The sequence below is a fragment of the Procambarus clarkii genome, chromosome 21, assembly GCF_040958095.1.
Source record: "Procambarus clarkii isolate CNS0578487 chromosome 21, FALCON_Pclarkii_2.0, whole genome shotgun sequence".
Classification (NCBI taxonomy): Eukaryota; Metazoa; Arthropoda; class Malacostraca; order Decapoda; family Cambaridae; genus Procambarus; species Procambarus clarkii.
The window spans coordinates 33,909,367-33,932,773 of NC_091170.1; the positions used below are offsets into that span (position 1 = coordinate 33,909,367).

At 42.9% G+C, this 23,407-nt stretch overlaps 1 protein-coding gene across 1 annotated transcript in view; it reads right to left on the minus strand.

The window, feature by feature from the left end:
* LOC123760618 (protein turtle homolog B) overlaps positions 1 to 23,407 on the minus strand; it is a 223,250-nt gene that overhangs the window by 25,727 nt on the left and 174,116 nt on the right. The window contains exons 2-4 of the mRNA XM_045746344.2: positions 15,230 to 15,362; positions 8,685 to 8,878; positions 3,224 to 3,538 (exon numbers count right to left, since the gene is read on the minus strand). Of these exons, the coding sequence (XP_045602300.2) occupies positions 3,224 to 3,538; positions 8,685 to 8,878; positions 15,230 to 15,362 (642 nt within the window). The remainder of the gene's footprint in view (positions 1 to 3,223; positions 3,539 to 8,684; positions 8,879 to 15,229; positions 15,363 to 23,407) is intronic.

The following is a 23,407-nucleotide window of genomic DNA, read 5'->3' on the forward strand; positions in this document are numbered from 1 at the left end:
GTAAATATTGAGTTGCAACTCGAACAAATTACCATATAGCATTATAATCGTAGACTTGCTGGAGTGCTTTAAGTGAAGGTCAGACATGTATAGGAATGAATTTGGGTGGATGTAAATAGGACCTGCCTCGTCTGCGCCAAATGGCATCTGCAGTTGCCTTATTATCTTCTTAACTATTAGAGAATGTGAGTGATCAGCTGTGACCAGTCTCTGGTACACATCAGTTGCTTGTAACATATGATGTGGAGCCTCGCAGCACGCTGCTGAGACAAGTGCTGACTGGACTCTCCGATCACCTTACAACACGGGGTCTGATTGCTGAGGAACAATGAACTCCCTGAGTACGTAACGTATTTGAACGGATCTTGGGCCACTCCTGAGGGTGGGTTACATGGACACTTTTACTTAGTAAATGTATCCACTGTTGCTTGAAGCGATGGGTCCTGTAGGACCGCAGTTCGGAACTGGTCACGAATGAGCGCCTTTGGTACTGTATCACAGGTTAATGGGTAATAATAGTAATGGTGTTGACAGGATATCGACTGATGCAGTCAGTAAGCTTGCTAGCTTGTGCTTCTCAGTAAGTTGTGTGGTTGCAGATGGAGAGGTCATCTCTCAATGTGCACGGCTGGATTTGGCTACGGAGTTTTGAAGATAGGCTTCAGCAGCCTGTGGTCAGTGACCATCATGCCCCGAGCAGACATAACATGAAGTGCTCACAGTTGCTGTCACCGTTGTTGACAACGTACTCCACGCTACGAGTCATCACATGAAACATCTTCCGTGCGACGAGCAGTGATAAGTACATTAGTGAGAGCACTTTCATCATCACCAGGTTCTCGAGGGCTTCGACGGTGACGTGTGATTGTGAGTGTTCCAGTCACTCTCACGGCGCCTCAGTTTCCTCATCAACTCGAGCAAACTCACACTGTGCAGCTGTGTACATGTGCACTACTGATCAACTGTTTTATTTTGGAGTTGTTTGCCTCTCCTGATATGAATGATTTCCCCCTAACATTGTTCAGTCTAGGCTTAAAATGTTCAACATATCTCTATCAATACCAGTTTTTTTTCAGAGCGTTTAAGTACAAGGGGCCTTTTTCTTTCAGCACTTTTGATGTCGGAAATTGTTAGCAAATTTCAAGCTTTTTTTCGCATTTCGGTTCACCACAATAACAAGTTACTCTTTAACATGTTAACTGTCTATGTATAAACTTATCATATTACAAGTCCCAAAAAATTATAGACACTTATTGCGCTGAGTATCTTACTTAACAATTAACCGTAACTACTTTAATATTTCTGATCGCTTATAAATTTAAATGAAAAAAAACAATGCTGAATACAGCTGCAACTTGACCTTTAGCCTAGCCTTGTGAAGAGACTTGTTTCGAACCGCAGCAGATCAGCATGTGTCAGCAGCGTTTTTATGGCGTTTTGAGCAGTGTCTCCACAGCAGACACTTCACAGCATACTCAGCAAATAGCGCAGAAATGATCAGCACAAACAATTTTCAGCATGAAGAAATGTGCAGCACAGAGCGTTGTTTTGTACGCGTAACTGATCAGTACACAGCGTCAGTGAGTACACAGCGTCAGTCAGTACACAGCGTCAGTGAGTACACAGCGTCAGTCAGTACACAGCGTCAGTGAGTACACAGCGTCAGTCAGCACACAGTGTCAATCAGCACACAGCGTCAGTCAGCACACAGCGTCAGTCAGTACACAGCGTCAGTCAGTACACAGTGTCAATCAGCACACAGCGTCGGTCAGTACACAGCGTCAGTCAGCACACAGCGTCGGTCAGCACACAGCGTCAGTCAGCACACAGCGTCAGTCAGTACACAGTGTCAATCAGCACACAGTGTCAGTCAGCACACAGCGTCAGTCAGTACACAGCGTCAGTCAGCACACAGCGTCAGTCAGCACACAGATTCGGTCAGCACAGACGATGCGTTGTTTTTCTTCTATTAGGGCTTTCCCCGCTGGCCAGAGAACATCACCTTCCATCTTGTTTTGCTTGGAGATTACCCGCGTTCACTCTTGTCCTCGCGGCCAGTGGTGCGTTTCGTGGGGCTGATGGTTGATGGAAAGGTCCACTTACATGGCTGTTCTCATTGATCCTTGTGTTGATACATGGCCAGTGTGCCTGGCGTATTGGGCATCCTGCTTTTGCTGCTTCCGTTGGTAGCGTGTGAAATGCAGTGGCATATGACAACAGGAAGAATCGTCTGTTCTAAACATGACAACGGGAATAGGCAATATGGACAGGGAAGTCTCTGTAAATTGAGAGAAAGTAGGACATGAGGTAACTGATGAATGCTGGAAATGTAAATGTGTGTAAAATATAAGGGAACAAAATAAGGGAGCAACGCAGTCGGCCTGTTGGCTGATAGCAGGCGGGTCCCGTTTAAATCAGCCCCATTCACACACACGTATCCAATCTGCTGTTGAAATATATGAAACTGCTCCTCTCAATAATAACAGATTGTAGCTAAATTTAACTCACCCAAAACCCTATTCCCAAATCAGTTCGTCTCTATTCCCCTGCAAAAATAACGGGGGATTTTTTTTTGTATCCCGCTTGTACGCATTGTTGCGGGTTGTGTCTTATTCAGGCCATTGTTTATATTCATGTTCAGGCACCCTAACGCACTGTAACACCAAACTCACATCTCCTCCTCCAACAGAAAGAGATACTTCAACCTGTTCTCGTGGAGGAAGCCCGTGTCCTACCTTAACCTGCCTTGCATGTGGATCCACCTCGAAGTCCAGTGTTATTGGTCACCTTATGATTCCCAGAGCCGGGGACAGGAAGCCTGCTGTGCTATCTTTTCTGCTGTTTTCTGCATGTAGAAGCCTGCTATCGAGGTTCCCCAAGGCCGTCTGCTGACCTTATCCAGTATTCAATCCACGGAGAAATGGAGACGGTGAGTCACAGTAATGTGGCTCGCAGCGAGTAAACAGAGTATGAGGGTGAATAAGATTGATGATTGATGAAGATTAAGCCACCCAGAAGGTGGCACGGGCATGAATAGCCCGTAAGTGGTGGCTCTTATGAGCCATTACCAGTATCAATAGATACTGGAGATCTGTGGAGGTGCGACTGCACCCTGCGTGACGGGAGATCTCCCGTGAAGGTGAATAAGTTGAGCAATATAATATAGAGTGAGAGAGAGAGAGAGAGAGGAGGAACATAATATATAAGGCGTGTGTAGACTCACAGTTCATGTCGAGGGTGACGGTAGTGGCGAGGGGGGCGGTGAGGTTGGAGTTGGCCGCCTGACACGTGAGAGTCCGGTGCAGATCCCGCCGGGAGAGTGAGGGCACCACCAGCGTGTTAGTCACCTGGTCCAGGGTCTCGACCTCCGGGGTCATGTCCAGGAGCACCGGGCCCTCCCACCAGGTGACAGTAGGGGGCGGCGACCCTCCCGAGGCGCGACAGGTGAGACGAAGGGTGTCACCCTCGGCGAAGGGCCCCACGATGCTGCGCGCCTCCACGCCCAGCTCCGTGTACACTGCCAGGCGCCGCGGGGGAACTACACACACACACAAACATAATGTTAACAACACCGTCCCCTCCAGAACAGGAACAAGTGCACTAAGCCCACCATGTTGCGCACTTGACAACATGGTGATGTTCATGCACTTGAATATAATAATAATATTCCGCACTTGACAAGAACACTTGGCAAGTGTTGTTGTGTTGCAGAATATTATTACTGACATTGTGAAGCTCTCGCGGAGCACACAACGCATGACAACGTTATTGGCAAGCGTTGTGGCAATGTTGGGGCAACATTGTGACAATGTTGAGGCAGCGTTGTGGCACTGTTGAGGCAACATTGTGACAATGTTGAGGCAACATTTTGGCACTGTTGAGGCAACATTGTGGCACTGTTCAGGCAACATTGTGACAATGTTGAGGCAACGTTATAGCACCGTTGAATCAACGTTGAGGCACAATTGAGGCAACGTTGAGGCAACATTGAGACACGCTCGCCTTTAATAAAGTGCTCAATAATGAGGTGACCCAACTGGCGGAAACATTTTGGTTGAGCGTAGTGAGAGTTCTTAAACAGTGAAACTAAATCTATCCAGACGAGGTGTTTGGTTAAGTTCAGAAATATATTGGATTAAATCGATGGATCTGGATAAGAATATTCAGAATCATCGACCTCTTAAGATGGGTTGACGTATTTCATTTTATTACGTATTTAGTAACAAATACGCTTGTGGGTTATTGACGGTTCTCCGTAGACAGGCTGAGGTTCCCGTCTGCTCCTCAAGACTTGGACGGGACTGTTTACCAGCCCGGCCCAGAACCTCACACCCATTGTTTGCCTGTTAGTATTACTATTATTATTATTATTATTATTATTATTATTAATATTATTATTATTATTATTATTATTATTATTATTATTAATATTATTATTATTATTATTATTATTATTATTATTATTATTAATATTATTTGCGGATCGTTTACGACCTTTACATTAAAGGCGTGAAGCTTTAAATTCCCGGAGTGAATAATTAGTGAATAATAATTATTCACATTAGTGAGTGCAGTGGAGATATGTTAATTATATTCAAATGGTATAGAATTATATTGCAGACAACACAAATGGCATTTCTGTTTTGGTGAGTGTTGTCAACATTACTGAAGGATAGAGTTGTTATTCATTCCTTTGTTATGCACCCCATACCCATCCCGTGGGCGGTGGTGGAAAGGGTTACAGAGGCACATAACGGGGTTCAGGAACTGAAGCCCGTAGTTCGTTTAGATAAGCAAGTGACAATCTTATAAGGCTAGTTACACAACTGTTAATATTACATACACATGCACACATATATATATATATATACATCCATGTACACAAATACATATACATATGTCAGTATTCTTTTTATATCACAAGTGATTATACATTATGCTATTTCATCTTTATTCTTTAATATCACTTCATAATCACTATATGCATGATTAATTAATGTATATAAGCATCAATATATAAGATTACTGGACACTTGACCTCGCTGCACATTACAAATTATGGCAACCAAAGGCTCTTACCCCAAAATTCTGGAGCGACGACGTTTGTCAAACAATAAAGATGAACTATGACTTGGAACTACAGCCGGAGCCCAAGAACTAACTCTTGTTCACAGACTTAATCCAAATTATCAATATTTCAAATTTCATTTATATCATATGAATACTTACGAAATTACAACGCTGAACCGGGTCCTGGAGCTAGAGCCGGAGCCCAAGAACTAAATCCTCTTAACTGACAATAACTATTTTAAATTAAATGTGCTTTGGATGAATAATTACGAATCTACAATGGTAGACATTTAGAGGCGAGCCCCAGAACTAACGTCCGACCTCGCTAGAATCTTTCCCGAATACCATAGGTCTAAAAATATCTGTCTCTATACCCTAGGTGCTCTATATCCCCCAAGACACGAGCCTCCTCTAAGGTGCCTCCTGCCCCCCTAGTTAAGGAAGGGAGTCTGCAGCGCCGTCGGCAAATATTCTTAATTAAGACCGCTAAAAGACTTTTGACCCAGACCAAAAAGTCCATCAACGACGTCAGATCCACTACTGAGTGCAATTGGTATCCCCATCAGAGTCCTACTGGTGTTCCCATTAAAGTGCTACTGGTATCCCCATCGCAGTGCTACTGGTGTGCCCATCAGAATGATACTAGTGTGTCCATCAGAATGATACTAGTGTGCCCATCAGAATGATACTAGTGTGCCCATTAGATTGTGCTACTTACTGAAACAAGTGAACTTGCTGATAATAACTCTACATGCGAGGAAGAGCGAATCTGGTGTGTGGCGGCTGGGCGATGCTGCCATAACTCTCTCTCCTAACTTTCGCCGGTAAATTATGTCGCAAAACAGCGTTGATTCTGTCGCCTCGTTATGTTGTTGTTGTTATAGATTCAGCTACTGGGAACAAAAAGTTGCAAGTAGCACGGGCTATGGTAAGCCCCTAGTGGACTTACCTGGCACAGGAGCGGGGCTGGAACTGTCAGCTCGTTAACTTCACGTTAGTCTTATCGGTGTTCTTCTCCACGTGGTTGGGGCGTGACCTCCAGGTGTATTTCTCCTTCATCCTGTGTATATATTAGCGTCCTCGTGAACACAGGAGCTTCAGCCTCACCCAGCACAGTTTCCCCCAACAGAACGAACAGCGGAACGCCATTCGTTGCGTTCATGCCAAGATGATTCTAAGTCGCCTGGCACACGGCTCACATAATTGTCAGTCTTTTTGCTTTCACCACTACGTGAGGCGAGGCAGCAGTAGCAGCGTGAAGAGGAATATCACTGCAGAAGTCTTCTTCTTCCAGTAGCAGTGTCTTATATAATATTCCAGCTAATTTATCGACTATTACACTTGAGAGGAAAAGTTTCTGTAGACTTCCGAGGCAGCAGTAAGCCCAACTGCCTCAGGAGGCTCCTGGGACTAGAAGTAATTTCCTGTGTGCGAGACTGTACTAATTACCTGAGAGAATTACTGACTCCTCGCCCAATGCTTCAAGTAACTTTTTCGGATATCTCATAAAATATAATTTGGACAAGTGATTGCTCTTCGGCTAAAATAATGTCTTAAAATCCTTGTGGATAAGGATAAAGATATCCGTCATTGAAGACTCTATTTTAGACGTAAAAGACTCTCGGATCCATCATTAGGTTATAACACATGGAGAAATGCAACCTAATAATAATTCATTGTGACGGGAGACAGGCAGCCAGTATATATATACTGTAGACGTTAGGCTGATATCGAGGGTCCTTTTCCACCACCAGAGTCGAATCACTGACCCGCCCCAGGATGCAACCACGCAACATGCTGACAAACTCCTGGGTACCTATTTACTGCTAAGTGAATAGGAACATTAGGTGATAGGACACGCGCCCAACCATTTCTGTTCCGCCCGGAATTCGAACCCGGCATTCTCGATTGTACAATCAAGAGAGAGAGAGAGAGAGAGAGAGAGAGAGAGAGAGAGAGAGAGGGAGAGAGAAACAGAGGGAGGGAGAGAGAGAGAGAATCAACGTCTCATTCAAGATAACTTAGCTGGAAAGAAAGGAAACTGCTCCCACCTTTCCTTCCTGACTAGCGCTTGTTACCCCCGGAGGACACTGTTACATGTCCCCAGTTAACACACATCTCGCTTCCCCTCTCTTTCCCCCTGACATATTTATCCTGAGTGCAGGAAACCTTATTTCTTCCCTGACAACCATCCCATCTCCAGGGACCAGGAAGCCTTCGCTCTCCCCTGACAACCTTGCCATCTCCAGGGACCAGGAAGCCTTCGCTCTCCCCTGACAACCTTGCCATCTCCAGGGACCAGGAAGCCTTCGCTCTCCCCTGACAACCTTGCCATCTCCAGGGACCAGGAAGCCTTCGCTCTCCCCTGACAACCTTGCCATCTCCAGGGACCAGGAAGCCTTCTCTCTCCCCAGACAACCTTCCCATCTCCAGGGTCCAGGAAGCCTTCTCTCTCCCCTGACAACCATCCCATCTCCAGGGACCAGGAAGCCTTCTCTCTCCCCAGACAACCTTCCCATCTCCAGGGACCAGGAAGCCTTCTCTCTCCCCAGACAACCTTCCCATCTCCAGGGACCAGGAAGCCTTCTCCCTCCCCTGACAATCCTCCTATCCCCTGGGAGATAGTGAGAGCATTAAGACGCCCCCGCAGAGAGAAGACAAAAAGTTATAGTTCTTGTCCTTGTCCCCCGAGTCTCCGAGAACTCCATGACTCGTGGCTAATTGTAATGTAATATGACTGGGGCGGAGGGGAGGACGGCCATCAGTTCCTTATCAAATGGATATAATGATCGGTGAGGAACCTCCTGGGGCGCGAACCTCATGTTGTATATAAAAACACGTGACTGTTATGCGGCCAAGAATTGCATGGAGGTATGCACTCTTGTTGTTACCAAGGTCATGCCGGGGGCCAGATGAAACCAGGTGTGGAGTCGCCCAGAGTACAGGAAGTATACGTTCTTACAGTTGGGAGAGTGTTTCAGAGGAGAAGAGCTGGTTAGTTTTGATACAAAAGTTTCATGTAGAGTGGAGATGTGGAATTCTTCAGTTCTCACGGGTGCTCGATTCTAACGGCTGAGAGGTAAAGAGAACCTGATCATATTCAGCCGTCGTGTGCTTTTAGGAATCTCATAATTTCTGCTCACATGATATCTGGTGTTAATATGTAAATCCCAATGCCACTTCTCCAAGCTCATTATCTCCATAGTTTGGACAGGGACTCAACACACATGTGCCGTACTCAGGCTAGTGCAAGAACAAGCTCGTGAAATTATGCAAAATACACACACTGCAGATCAGATCAGGCCAAGTGGAAGTTGAGAGCATGTTCCAATCATGTGAGGTGGAGGCTCAGGGGGAAGAGTCTGGGAGGGTTTTACCACACAGCACTGAGGGCGTTACCTAGGAGTCTCTCATCTCCTTCTGGACAGTGTATTGAAGGTGAGGGTGGATCAGGAACTTACCAATGACAGTGAGGTTGGTAGTGAAGGTGAGAGGTAGGATCAAGAACTTACCAATAACAGTGAGGTTGGTAGTGAAGGTGAGAGGTAGGATCAAGAACTTACCAATAACAGTGAGGTTGGTAGTGAAGGTGAGAGGTAGGATCAAGAACTTACCAATAACAGTGAGGTTGGTAGTGAAGGTGAGGGTGGGGTTGACCCTAAAGTCGACTCTGCAGCGATAGGTTCCGTGGTCCTCAGCCTCGACCCTCTGCAGTGTGAGAGTGGCCGTGGTCGGGTGGAAGGTGGCCCGGTGGCCCAGGTGAGACGGGATCTTCCAGTGGGAAGGTGGGCCGCTCCGCACGTCGAAACTGAAGCACAGAAATACCCACAGTCAAAACAACAGTTCTGAGGCTGATAATGAGACGAACAACGGCAACAAATAGTGTCAAGGGGAATAGTTATTTCAACATTAACCCAAACCATCCTCCTGGAATGTGGTTGCGTTATGGTAACTAGAAACGATAACATTTCGGTCCGTCCTGTACTATTCGTTATCAAGTCACATACGACTTGATAATGGTCCAGGATGGACCGAAACGTCGACGTTTCTTCATCTTGTGGTAGGATATAAATAGGAACTGCTTCCTATAAGCCAATAGGCTTTCTGCAGTTTCCGTAATTACGATATTCTTATACTCTTCATTTTTTTGTAAGCACACAAAAATAGCTCCTTTAAAATTCGTATTAGCGAGATTTCTCTTTAATGCAGTCTCCGTGTTTACATGTAGGAACGTCTTACTATATATTTTAAGGAACTGTTGGAAGTCGACGACAAATTAAGATTGGTTCTCAAGAGGATTAAAACATTATCCCTCCTTAAGCTTTACTCTTTCTCTTTATATCGCGCAACATATCTCTCTCTGTCTCTCTCTCTCTCTCTCTCTCTCTCTCTCTCTCTCTCTCTCTCTCTCTCTCTCTCTCTCTCTCTCTCTCTCTCTCTCTCTCTCTCTCTCTCTCTCTCTCTCTCTCTCTCTCCAACTACTTGGGCTGGACGGTAGAGCGACGGGTTTGTTTCCTGCAGGTCGGCGTTCAATCCCCGTCTGCCCAAGTGGTTGGACACCATTCCTTTCCCCTATCCCATTATAAATCCTTATCGTGATCCCTTCCAATTGGCGCTTTCCCTTGATAATTTCCTTCCCCTCCCCCCTCTCTCTCTCTCTCTCTCTCTCTCTCTCTCTCTCTCTCTCTTTCTCTCTCTCTCTCTGGTTTATCTGTGACCAGTTACGAATAAAATTTAAATAAAAATAGCTTGTATTAGCATTGTGGTAAAAAGAAAAATGAACAATGTAAAACACTGGGCCATGAGCTTTTCTCTTGTATCGAAACAACTTTTTCATGTTTGTTATCCTAACAAGTTTAAAAGTATTTTTAAAACACATGTTCCGCACATATGACGCTGAGACACATTCCACACACATGACCTACGGACATTATTCTACACACACACACATGACCTAGAGACATATTCCACACACATGACCTACGGACATTATTCTACACACACACACATGACCTAGAGACATATTCCACACACATGCACCAGGGACATGCCCCATACTCATGACACAGATATATTCTCCACACACACGAACCAGGCACATGCTCCACATATGTGAACCGGCCTCATACACCACACAAATGACCTAGGCACAATATCCACGAACGTGACCCAGAAATGTACACACACACACAGTGCCTACCACACACAGTGCCTACCACACACAGTGCCTACCATACACATGGCCCTCCACACACATGGCTCACCACACACATGGCTCACCACACACATGGCTCACCACACACATGGCTCACCACACACATGACCCACGAAAACAATACAGCCATATCCAGTCAGTACAAGAGATACTAACAACTTAAGAACATGTTAAACGTGGCAGACAGCTAAATTACAGGCAGTGACACAACAGAAAACGTGGAATACAGCTCAATTACAGGCAGTGACACAACAGAAAACGTGGAATACAGTTCAATTACAGGCAGTGACACAACAGAAAACGTGGCAGACAGCTCAATTACAGGCAGTGACACGACAGAAAACGTGGAATACAGCTCAATTACAGGCAGTGACACAACAGAAAACGTGGCAGACAGCTCAATTACAGGCAGTGACACGACAGAAAACGTGGAATACAGCTCAATTACAGGCAGTGACACGACAGAAAACGTGGAATACAGCTCAATTACAGGCAGTGACACAACAGAAAACGTAGCAGACAGCTCAAGTACAGGCAGTGACGTAACAGAAACTGTATCGCAGAGAATGACTAAAAGGCATATGTATGTAAATACTTCACTAGGGGAGTATGCAGATATAGATGCATAGAATGCAGTTACGCACTGCCCCAAAAATGCCTAAATATTCTCAGAAATGGATAATGTAATTAAGTTTGTAATTTAAAAAACGTTGTAGGTATTTCCACTCGTGAATATGTATGTCCTCACTAGATGAAAATAAATGCTATGAGTTATATTGTCCAAAATTTCGTGTAACAGGCACGGAACGTAGGAAAGCCGAAAATTCCGAAGAAAAAAGTTAGATAACAGTTTATACCCAGATGGAATCGGATTTCAAAAAAGGAGGAAGAGGGGAATGCATAATGTTGGAACAGTCAACCTAGGCGCGAACTCACTAGAGTTCCAACTGCTACTGCACTCCAACAAACTCCACAACAAGCGGACAGAAACTAATATTAAGTGAATGAATTCCAAAATCACTAGACGGTCTGAGTCGAGATGATTATGTAATCAAAATAAAACACACAAAAAAGAGGAAATACTTATATTGTTTCCAACATACAAGGTCTAAGGTCAATAAAGAGAAACTAAGTTCTATTCATAAATGGTCTCTAACAGGGTCGTATGCAATGTTTGAAGCATTCAAATAAATTCATATTAGAAATTACATGGACATCTGCCTATTAGGTACGATATATATATATATATATATATATATATATATATATATATATATATATATATATATATATATATATATATATATATATATATATATGTCGTACCTAGTAGCCAGAACGCACTTCTCAGCCTACTATGCAAGGCCCGATTTGCCTAATAAGCCAAGTTTTCCTGAATTAATATATTTTCTCTATTTTCTCTCTTATGAAATGATAAAGCTACCCATTTCATTATGTTTGAGGTCAATTTTTTTTTTATTGGAGTTAAAATTAACGTAGATATATGACCGAACCTAACCAACCCTACCTAACCTAACCTAACCTATCTTTATAGGTTAGGTTAGGTTAGGTAGCTGAAAAAGTTAGGTTAGGTTAGGTTAGGTAGGTTAGGTAGTCGAAAAACAATTAATTCATGAAAACTTGGCTTATTAGGCAAATCGGGCCTTGCATAGTAGGCTGAGAAGTGCCTTCTGGCTACTAGGTACGACATATATATATATATATATATATATATATATATATATATATATATATATATATATATATATATATATATATATATATACTCGGCCTAGTATGCAAGCCAGAACCATTTGGCTTGCATTTGCCTAATAGGCAGAGTGATTTTCGTTATTAAAAATAATATAATTTGTTTATTTTAATTAATATTATTATATAATATAAGAACATGAATTACTGAGTTAGTTATGTTAGTTTCGGTTAGTTGATGATAAGTTAGGTTAGGTTATGATAGGTTAGGTTAGGTTAGGTTAGGTTAGGTTGGTTTTTTAGGTTTGGTCGTATTTATATGTTAGTGTTAACTCAAATTACAAAAATTGAATGATACATAATATAATGGAAATCTTTATCATTTCATAAGAATTTTTTTTAGATAAATATATAACTGTAGAAAAACAAGGATTATTAGGCAAACCGGGCTTTGCCTAGTAGGCCAAGTAGTGCGCTCTGGCTATTAGATACAGGAGAAACTAATATTTTTTTTTTTTTTTTTTTTTTTTTTTTTTTTGAGATATATACAAGAGTTGTTACATTCTTGTACAGCCACTAGTACGCATAGCGTTTCGGGCAAGTCCTTAATCCTATGGTCCCTGGAATACGATCCCCTGCCGCGAAGAATCGTTTTTTCATCCAAGTACACATTTTACTGTTGCGTTAAACAGAGGCTACAGTTAAGGAATTGCGCCCAGTAAATCCTCCCCGGCCAGGATACGAACCCATGACATAGCGCTCGCGGAACGCCAGGCGAGTGTCTTACGGAGACGGAGACTATATATATATATATATATATATATATATATATATATATATATATATATATATATATATATATATATATATATATATATATGCATTTGGGTGAGGTGATAAGGTACAACAGTTTTGGGTGAGGTGAACAAACACAAGACAAAAAACGAAACAATGTATATATATATATATATATATATATATATATATATATATATATATATATATATATATATATATATATATATATATATATATATATTTTCAGATGTGAATATATGTTTCACATGCACATATATTTCCCAGTGCTGTTCATGGCTCCTATGATATAGTGATAATCATACACGCTACTACGCAACACTAAAGCTGAAAATTGCTCATCATATTTTAATAAATATGAAATATTGTGAGAGGAATAATATTGTTTAACTTATACTTGGCATTAGTGGGCTTTCTCTGTTTGTTTATGGTGCTTTTATTTCACATTGTTCTCCAGACTGTTGATCACATATTCCAACAGTATTTATTTAACGCTATCTGGCCGTTTACTGTATATGTTAGAAATAACAATCAATATATATATATATATATATATATATATATATATATATATATATATATATATATATATATATATATATATATATATAACTGAAAACTCACACCCCAGAAGTGACTCGAACCCATACTCCCAGAAGCAACGCATCTGGTATGTACAAGACGCCTTAATCCACTTGACCATCACGACCGGACAAAATGAGGTGATAGCCGAGGCTATTTGAACCACCCCACCGCCGGCACTCGGATAGTTATCTTGGGCATAGCATTTTACCAAATCACCTCATTCTTTGGGGCAACACGTGAGGAACACAAATCATTTGTGTTCCTCACGTGTTGCCCCAAAGAATGAGGTGATTTGGTAAAATGCTATGCCCAAGATAACTATCCGAGTGCCGGCGGTGGGGTGGTTCAAATAGCCTCGGCTATCACCTCATTTTGTCCGGTCGTGATGGTCAAGTGGATTAAGGCGTCTTGTACATACCAGATGCGTTGCTTCTGGGAGTATGGGTTCGAGTCACTTCTGGGGTGTGAGTTTTCAGTTGCATATGTCCTGGGGACCATTCAGGCTTGTTCGCATATATATATATATATATATATTAGAATGTCCGTTTGTCTATATGAGGTTAGAGGCCCGTTACTTGGGGCTAGCCTCACCCAACTTTGCAGGGTGAATGGTTTTGGGTACGGAACGGACATAGTTTGATTGAGGTCAGTCCTATTGTTCCTATTAAGAGAGGGTCTGGCCTGACACTAACCCTCCCAGTTTCCCCTTCATTATTGATGAAGAGTGGCTGGGCGAATCCCTAGATGCCTTTACATTTTCTGCGAGAGAGCGAGAGCGGAAGTAGGAAGGAGAAAGGGTAGAGATGGAGGTTCCTTGAGGTAAGAGGAGAAGGATGGAGAGGGGGGGGGGGTTAGAGTTGTTCATGTTTAAATAGAGGGAAGTAGAGACGGGGGAGACAGAGGGGGTAGAGGTGGGAGATTTAGAGTGGACATTGGAGTGGATTCGCCGCTTTGTATACACAATGCACAGTGTCTTGTGCACTCATGTGCAAGGTTAAACTGAATTTCAGGCAGTGAGGACTTTTGTGTTTTCTATCGTCGGATAGAGCACGATGTGACGAGGTCAACGACGCAGCGATGGCCATCGTACGTCGCTGTCGTGATTATTATACAAGAGGCAGAAATTCAGCTAATTGAGTACACACGTATTCAGTTATGGGAATCAAGAGAAAAGTTTGGTGCATTGAGAAAGACTTGGCGGAGGTGTGAAGTCTCTTGTCTCTCTCCTAGGGCGTGTCCGAGGCCAGGTCAACCCTCCGAGCGTGAGGTCATATGCCTGGTTCTGCAGCATTCTACATTCCTTACCTGTTTGGGAAAGTTCCATTCGACCCAAGCAGTCCAAGAGCTACTATGTCATTGGCAGAGTGGACAGGGGAACACGTTGTGATATAATTGAATTGCGTAAGGGCTGAATTGATTTCGTTGTGTAGCTAGAAACAAAGCTACAAATTTTCAGAAATCAGAGAGTCAAGATACTTATATTAATAATGGCCATGAATATTATTTATTTATGTTTGATAGAGACGTCTACTCATTCATTCCAGTGCGTTGCTGAGAGCCCGGACGTCCCTCTAGAAACTGTGACCTTATAAGGTACGCATCTCCCCTCCAACAGGATAACATGATAATAATAGATAAAAAGGATTGCTTTTTTAGAAAAACAACAATATCACTTTTATTTCCCATCATAAAAGGTGTACTTTGGCGAAACGCGCCCCTTTAGGGACATAGAGCAAGTCCATTATAAATGAAAAAGTAACTCTGAAGATTATTTTGTTAACTCCCTTGCCAAGTACAACAAAATATGGAATTAATGATGAAAGTGGCACGGACCTGTATATGGGCTTGTGGATGCCGTTCTTGTACCAGAGGACGAGGAGAGCCGGGTCCGCAGGCAGCGGAGAGGTCATGTTGCAGGGCAGGTTGGCCACCCCGCCCAGCCCAGCCCACACAGACCGGGTCGGACCTGTGGAAGAAGAGTTCGGACTAAATGCACAAATCCACAAGGGCCGTGACGAGGATTCGAACCTACGTCCGAGAGCATCCCAGAGCGTCCCAGAGTTGGGACTGTAAAAAGCGGTCAAGACAGTACCCGTAGGCAGGTTATTAGACACACAAAGGGAGGGTATAAATTCAATTTACAAATTCTACCATTACTAGTAAATTATAATTGTAAAAATATTATAATAGATACACTTCGGAGTTTACATTCATATAATGATCGTATTTTGTTTAACTAGGGAATTAATTATGCAATGAATTTTTGTCAGCATTGAGGCACATTGGAGAGCTAGTGACAGGAAAGGTTATATTAATAATTCATTGTGTCGGGGGACAGGAAGCCAGAGTGTATTCATTCTCGTTAGGCTTATATCGAGGTCCCCCCCCCCAAGGTGGAATAACTGACCCCGCCCAGGATGCAACCCTCACAACAAGCTGACTACCTCCTTAGTACCTACTTACTGCTAGGTGAAAAAAAAAATGTGCCCAACCATTTCTGTCCCGCCGGGAATTCGAACCTGGAATTCTCGATTGTGCGTCGAGAACGAATCCGAGTATTATAGGTTATAGAAATTTCCAGAATATTACCTTTGATACCAATACAAAAGTACAACTTGAGACAGGAGAACTACCAGGCAGCCGGAAGACAGCAAAGATAGTGCCATTTTTCAAGACTGGAGGTCCTGACCTATAAATCAATGTCTTTGACAGTCATAACGTTTATAAAGATGGGAAACATAATTAGAAAGGGAATAAGAGAATGCCTGGGAAGCAGGCATTCTCAGATCAAGATACTTGATCGTTGAATATTTGTTTGAACTTCAAATCCTTCGCCACAATGACAAGAGAGAGAAAAGCGAGCAGAGAGAGGCAGACTGTGTGATCCTGACTAGAGAGAAGGCTGTTAATATACGTTAATCCACGGGAGACTTGCACAAAATATAGATGCAGGCCAAGGTGCAGGCGGCCATGGTGCAGGCCAAGGTGCAGGCGGCCATGGTGCAGGCCAAGGTGCAGGCGGCCATGGTGCAGGCCAAGGTGCAGGCGGCCATGGTGCAGGCCAAGGTGCAGGCGGCCATGGTGCAGGCCAAGGTGCAGGCGGCCATGGTGCAGGCCAAGGTGCAGGCGGCCATGGTGCAGGCCAAGGTGTTTTCGTTGATTAAAGAGCACCTGGAAGATAGTAACGGTCGACCATATGAGGATGCAGAGCAAGATTACTTAGTTTCTCAACAGGTGAACCACTGTAACCATCTTCGTAACTGTAATAAATATATATATATATTCTGTTGCGTCTATCAATTTATATCACCATCATGCGTCTTCCACCTCCCCCCGTCCCCGCCCTACACCCCCCCCCGTCCCATCCCAAATCCTTATCCTGATCCCTTCCAGATGCTGTATAGTCGTAATGACTTGCCGCTTTCCCCCCTGATAACTCCCTTCCCATTTATATTCCCTCTTCCTCTGTCTCCGAGGATGATAAGATATACTTAAGGGACAAACATCCTTTAGCGATATGCATCAAGCCCATTACAAGTACAAAACTAATTTCGGAGAGGTAATTTTTCAACCTGTGAGAAGCATTACTTAAGAAATCTAGAAGAAGTTCAGTCTAGAACCAATTCGACATTGTCAATAACACTTGTCTACTTAAAATGGTGAGGCCTGAAACGTCGCAATGAGCAACTGTATCAATAACTGTAAGAATGAGTAACTGTATTTACCAAGTAAACTGTCCTGAGTTTATTTTGTATTTTGTAAGCAATTTTATTCTTTGCCTTTCCAAATGAACTATCTGGAGCGCTACATTTCTACTTCTGTGGGTTACGCAAATCTGACCCAAGAAGAAACAAATCAGGAACGAGTGTTGCAGATTGCAGAAATATTAAGACAGATTGCACGAGTCCCGCAAAGATGCACGAGTCCCGCAAAGATGCACGAGTCCCGCAAAGATGCACGAGTCCCGCAAAGAGAAAGGCTACGTAAATAATGCATTTATTCTCTCCATGCTACGGGGAATTATTTGTTTCACCGGTGGACGTTTAATTAACATTATTGACACAAGCAAGATTAGTGCAAATTTTGGTCAGATATCACCAACGTGAATAAAGGAGTAATTAAAAAAAAACATGCTGTTCACTACGTGCATAAGACGCACATCAGATTATCTAGAAAGTGAGAGAAAAGATTTACCACTAAATCTATACGAACATCTAGAGGGTAGGATCTTTTATTATTATTATTTTCATACCTCAGAAGTGGCCACACATTTACAGTGCTAACCAGCATACATACATTTTCTTCTCTCCTCCATAGACAGGATTAGAGATATCTGCGCGGAAAATTTGAACGAGCTGATTGTCACTATAATGGACACAAGATTGTTCTTATCAGAACAAGCTGAATGTGATCAGAACTTACACCACCAAGAAGAACTAAATTTCTACTATCGAAAGAAGAAGAGGAACACGAGATGATTTAGTACGAGTTTAACGCCATTATAAGACTTTATAACCGCAACATTAAAACTGCAAAAACATATTTTAATTGAGCACAAACTGTGCAATAATGGCTTTAAAAAGAAAGGTAAAGTATTTCACTCTAATAAAGCTAAATACTTCCTTAATCGAGTGGTAAACACATGGTGTAGCAATAATAATAATATAATAATTAAGAGGAAAGCGTCAAGTCTTTACGACTATATAGCACTGGGAAGGAGTCAGGATAAGGATTTGGGATGGGACGGAGGGAAGGAATGGTGCCCAACCACTTGGACGGTCGCGGGATGGAACGCTGACCTGCATGAAGCGAGACCGTCGCTCTACCGTCCAATCCAGGTGGTTGGACATGGTGTAGCAATATATATAGTACTAAGATATAGTACTATGATATAGTACTATTGTACTAACAGATATAGTACAATAAAAATATTTAAAATTTATTACACAAAAGCACTTCTCCAATCCGGGACTTTCCATGTTCATAACTACATAATCTTTACATACACAAACAGCCAAGCGTGCGTGTAATGGACTTCTTTTTTTTTTTTTTTTTGCTGCTGTAACTTTTTGTGAACCTTTGTTTAGACTGCAAGTAACACGTATTGCTGCGAGACGGGAAACTGAAATGAATGAACCACAACACTATTTTTTTGTTTCTCAAATTCTCACAACAAAAAGCATTACTATGTGCCGGAAATGGAGCGGAAGCGTGTGTTTTGGGGGGCACTAAAAACCATGAATTAAGGAATTTGAAACTAATGTGATGATATTGTGAGGAAATATTGAAGTTGTGGGATTAAATGGAACTATATTTCCAGTGTTGCAATACATAGGTGAGGAGTTTTGGCAACTCTATCTGCTGCATTTTGTTCCAGAACCTGATGATTATTTCCATTAAAAATATAATAATTCCTGATCCATACGACTGTATTGAGCTGCTTTGAATCTGAGTTATTTCTGGTAGAACACAAGGGGCAGATTGAAGAGGGCCAGCAATAATTTTGATTCTAAATTTCTCCATTGTGTTTGTACGTGAGAATCACTAGAATCTGACAAAGCAAATATTATATTAAATGTCCAATCAAACTTTTTCAATCATGGTTGCTCCAAGTGGCAAAGAAGTTCATAAATTCTCCACTTTCGTTGTTAAATGGGATTTAAATATGTTTAAAAACATGTTAAAAACTTGAGCTCACATATATTTTTTGAAAATGTTTTCCAGCAGTCCTCCAACAGTCAATACCAGAGTACCTCCAACAGTTAATAACAGAGTACCTCCAACAATCAACACCAGAGTACCTCCAACAATCAACACCAGAGTACCTCCAACAATCAACACCAGAGTACCTCCAACAATCAACACCAGAGTACCTCCAACAATCAACACCAGAGTACCTCCAACAATCAACACCAATCTCCTTTTAAACTCCCAAGAATATACAATAAATGCAAATTTTGTATTTATTTGAATGCATGAGTGTTTTATGAATGTATAAATTGTGTTTCATTAAGAAAAATTTGAGTTTTTGAAACATATGTTGTATTTGAATTTACATGCTCACGTGTTTTATGTATATATGAGTCTTTTAGGAAGTGACACATGTGTTTTAACACACAGGGAGGCCTGGTAGCTGAGTGGACAGCGCTCGGGAATCATAATTCTAGCAACCGGGGATCGGTCCCCGGCTATGATGGAAACAAATGGGCAGAGTTTCTTTCTCCCTGATGCACCTGTTACCTAGCAGTAAATAGGTACCTGGAACTTAGACAGCTGTTATGGGATGCTTCCTGGGGGGGGGGGGGAGAAGGGGGGGTTGTGTGCGTGGAAAAAAAAGTGATTGATTGACAGTTGAGAGGCGGACCGAAAGAGCCAGAGCTCAACCCCCTCAAGTACAACTAGGTGAATACACATATGGGTATTTTATGAACATACAAAGTATTGCGTAAAATTGCACTGTTACTGTAATTGGAACAATAACAGTATGGTTACTGTAATGGTACTGCCAAGGGACAACGGTAACAGTATTCTTAGCAGAAACATTAACGGTAATGAGAAGATCGTGAGTAGGGCTCTGAGGCGACCCTCTGAACCCTCCACCAAGGTCCTGCCAACCGCATATTCTACCGCTGTACCACCACTGTACCACCACTGTACCACCACTGTACCACCACTGTATCACTACTGTACCACCACTGTACCACTACTGTATCACCACTGTCCCACCACTGTACCACCACTGTACCACCACTGTACCACCACTGTATCACCACTGTACCACCACTGTACCACCACTGTCCCACCACTGTACGACCACTGCACCACCACTGTATCACCACTGTACCACCACTGTACCACCACTGTATCACTACTGTACCACCACTGTACCACAACTGTACCACCACTGTACCACCACTGTACCACCACTGTCCCACCACTGTACCACCACTGTACCACCACTGTACCACCACTGTATCACTACTGTACCACCACTGTACCACCACTGTATCACCACTGTACCACCACTGTACCACCACTGTATCACTACTGTACCACCACTGTACCACCACTGTATCAACACTGTACCACCACTGTATCACCACTGTACCACCACTGTACCACCACTGTACCACCACTGTCCCACCACTGTACCACCACTGTACCACCACTGTACCACCACTGTATCACTACTGTACCACCACTGTACCACTACTGTATCACCACTGTACCACCACTGTATCACCACTGTATCACCACTGTACCACCACTGTACCACCACTGTACCACCACTGTATCACCACTGTACCACCACTGTACCACCACTGTATCACTACTGTACCACCACTGTACCACTACTGTATCACCACTGTACCACCACTGTATCACCACTGTACCACCACTGTACCACCACTGTACCACCACTGTACCACCACTGTATCACCACTGTCCCACCACTGTACCACCACTGTACCACCACTGTACCACCACTGTACCACCACTGTACCATCACTGTACCACCACTGACAAGAGAAAAGTCATACAACTGGATTTCTACTGAAAATACATGAAGTCTAGTGGCCCCTCCTGAATGACGCTAGTTCAAGTGCCAGGTATGACCCACAAGCAGTCTGGTACAGGTCAAGCAGTTTAACACAGTCTGCCCTAACACTTCAGATATACACTGACAAGCACATTAACATGTCAATAACCTCAAAGCCCCGAGGGGATTTCTCGTTGATTGATATCACGTTAGTGTGATTTTATAATACATAAAATATTAATAATACGAATAATAACAAAAGTTGTGAACAAAATAAACAAGAATTATATAACAGATTTTCTGGTGGTGCAAGAAAGTTGTCCCATTTGTTCAATATTTGTATTGAATAATACTTAAATTCAATCTTTAATTTAATGCTTTAAGAAATATGTGAACAGATTCCTATTGTTGGGGAAAAGATGACAAAGAAACGACCGACATCCTGAGAGTTTTTTTTCTTAGTTTAGTTCATTTATTATGCACCCCATACCCATCCCTTGGGCAGTAGTGGAAAGGGTTACAGAGGTACGTAATGGCCTCTGTAACCCTTTCCACTACCGCCCACGGGATGGGTATGGGGGTGCATAATACCTGATATGGGGTGCATCCTGAGAGGAAAGTAAATTCTCGACCATCAGTCTGAAGGATATATAATATTCCTCCTAAATACAGCAAGGGAAGCCCACCCGGGCAAGCCCCACCAGGACAACAAAACCCAAACACAGAAGCGGTGGGATGGGGGACAATGCCCTCGTGCTGTGAAAGTCAGAGGATGAAGAGGATTGACTGTCCCTCTCCCCGCGTTCACTAGTCCGGAATCATGGCCCCCATACTGCACATTCTTCAGCTACCGGAGGGGAGAGAACCGCCCCACACATACCACCGCGTTCCTCTCTATACCTCTATTGAAAAGGTTCCACTGGCCCATTTTTTCCCCCGTCCGGCAGTCATCAGATAAGGGGTCAGCTAGCTCTTCATGGCCCCAGTTCCACTCCAGCCTTCACATCCCTGGACCCCTTGTCCATAGCCATCTTACCTTGTCCTCTAAATCGGATTAACATCAAGAACTTTCCTCTCCCTCTCTTTCTCCAGCGATCAGATATGGAAAACACAATCCCTTTCCTAAGGCCTCTGCTATTATCCCTTCACGTACCTTGTAATGAGACGAGAGGCTAAGGGTACAAAGAATACCCTCTCTCTCTCTCTCTCTCTCTCTCTCTCTCTCTCTCTCTCTCTCTCTCTCTCTCTCTCTCTCTCTCTCTCTCTCTCTCTCTCTCTCTCTCTATCTCTCTTGCCTCCTCTCCCTCCGCTCGTGACATCTAACAGTCCCCGTTATAGGGAAAAATTAAAGACCATAACCGTTGTATATCCGATACAATACCAAACCTTGCAATCATTTTGACCAGTTTTCTTGCTCGTAACATTGCAGTGTGGCGAAGGCTCTCTACGTCATGGTCGTCCAAGCTCTAATATCTTCCTCTCGTTATTGGATATTTTGCTCCCCAAAATAGGAATGTGGTTCATAAAATACATTTTAATGTGTCGCTTCTTAACAATTTACTTAATTGGTTCATAAATTACTGGGAGTGAAGGGAATTATATAATAGTGCGCTCCCTTGTAATCTTCAGACCAGCTCTGTTGATGTAAAAGTAATTTCTGATGTGACATCCAGCTGAAGTGAAGTCCTACTGAAGTGAAGTCCTGCTGAAGTGAAGTCCTGCTGAAGTGAAGTCCTACTGAAGTGAAGTCCTGCTGAAGTGAAGTCCTACTGAAGTGAAGTCCTACTGAAGTGAAACCCTTCTGAAATGATGTTCTTCATTCATGAAGTCCTTCTGGAGTAAAATATTTCTGAAATGTAATCTTCCTGAATTGAAATCCTTCTGAAATGAAATGAAGTCCGTGAGAAGTCCTTGTGAAGTCCTTCACAAGGACCTGTGAAGCCACAGGTGTTTCTGAAGTGAAGTCAGTCCAAAGTGAAGTCATTTCGAAGTGAAGCAATAAAAGTGGAGCTTATGAGGTGAAGTTCTTGTGAAATGAACCAACCCTAACACTGTCTGACGCAGCAATTCTATCAAGGTAATAGGCAGACAAATAGTAACATCAAGGTAAACAGCAGACAACCTGTATCTGAAACCATGCAGGAGAACACCACACTGTTATGACATTTAAGCAGAGAAACTCTCATGAAATACCTCCCGTTACGTGACGCCGGCAGACAAGCTGGCTGTCTAGTTGGGCTGACAATTGAATTAAATTATATCGCACTTATGTTTCGGTTGGAATTAATAACCTGTTACATAATGTCAGAATATAAACGTAAATGATTGAATATTGTGAGAAGGTTATAAGGTTACCTTCAGCATTTCCCCCCCCCCCCCCCATACAAAGGAGGATGATGTATGTAAATTATACGTATCGCTATGTTGACCAGACCACACACTAGAAATTGAAGGGACGACGACGTTTCGGT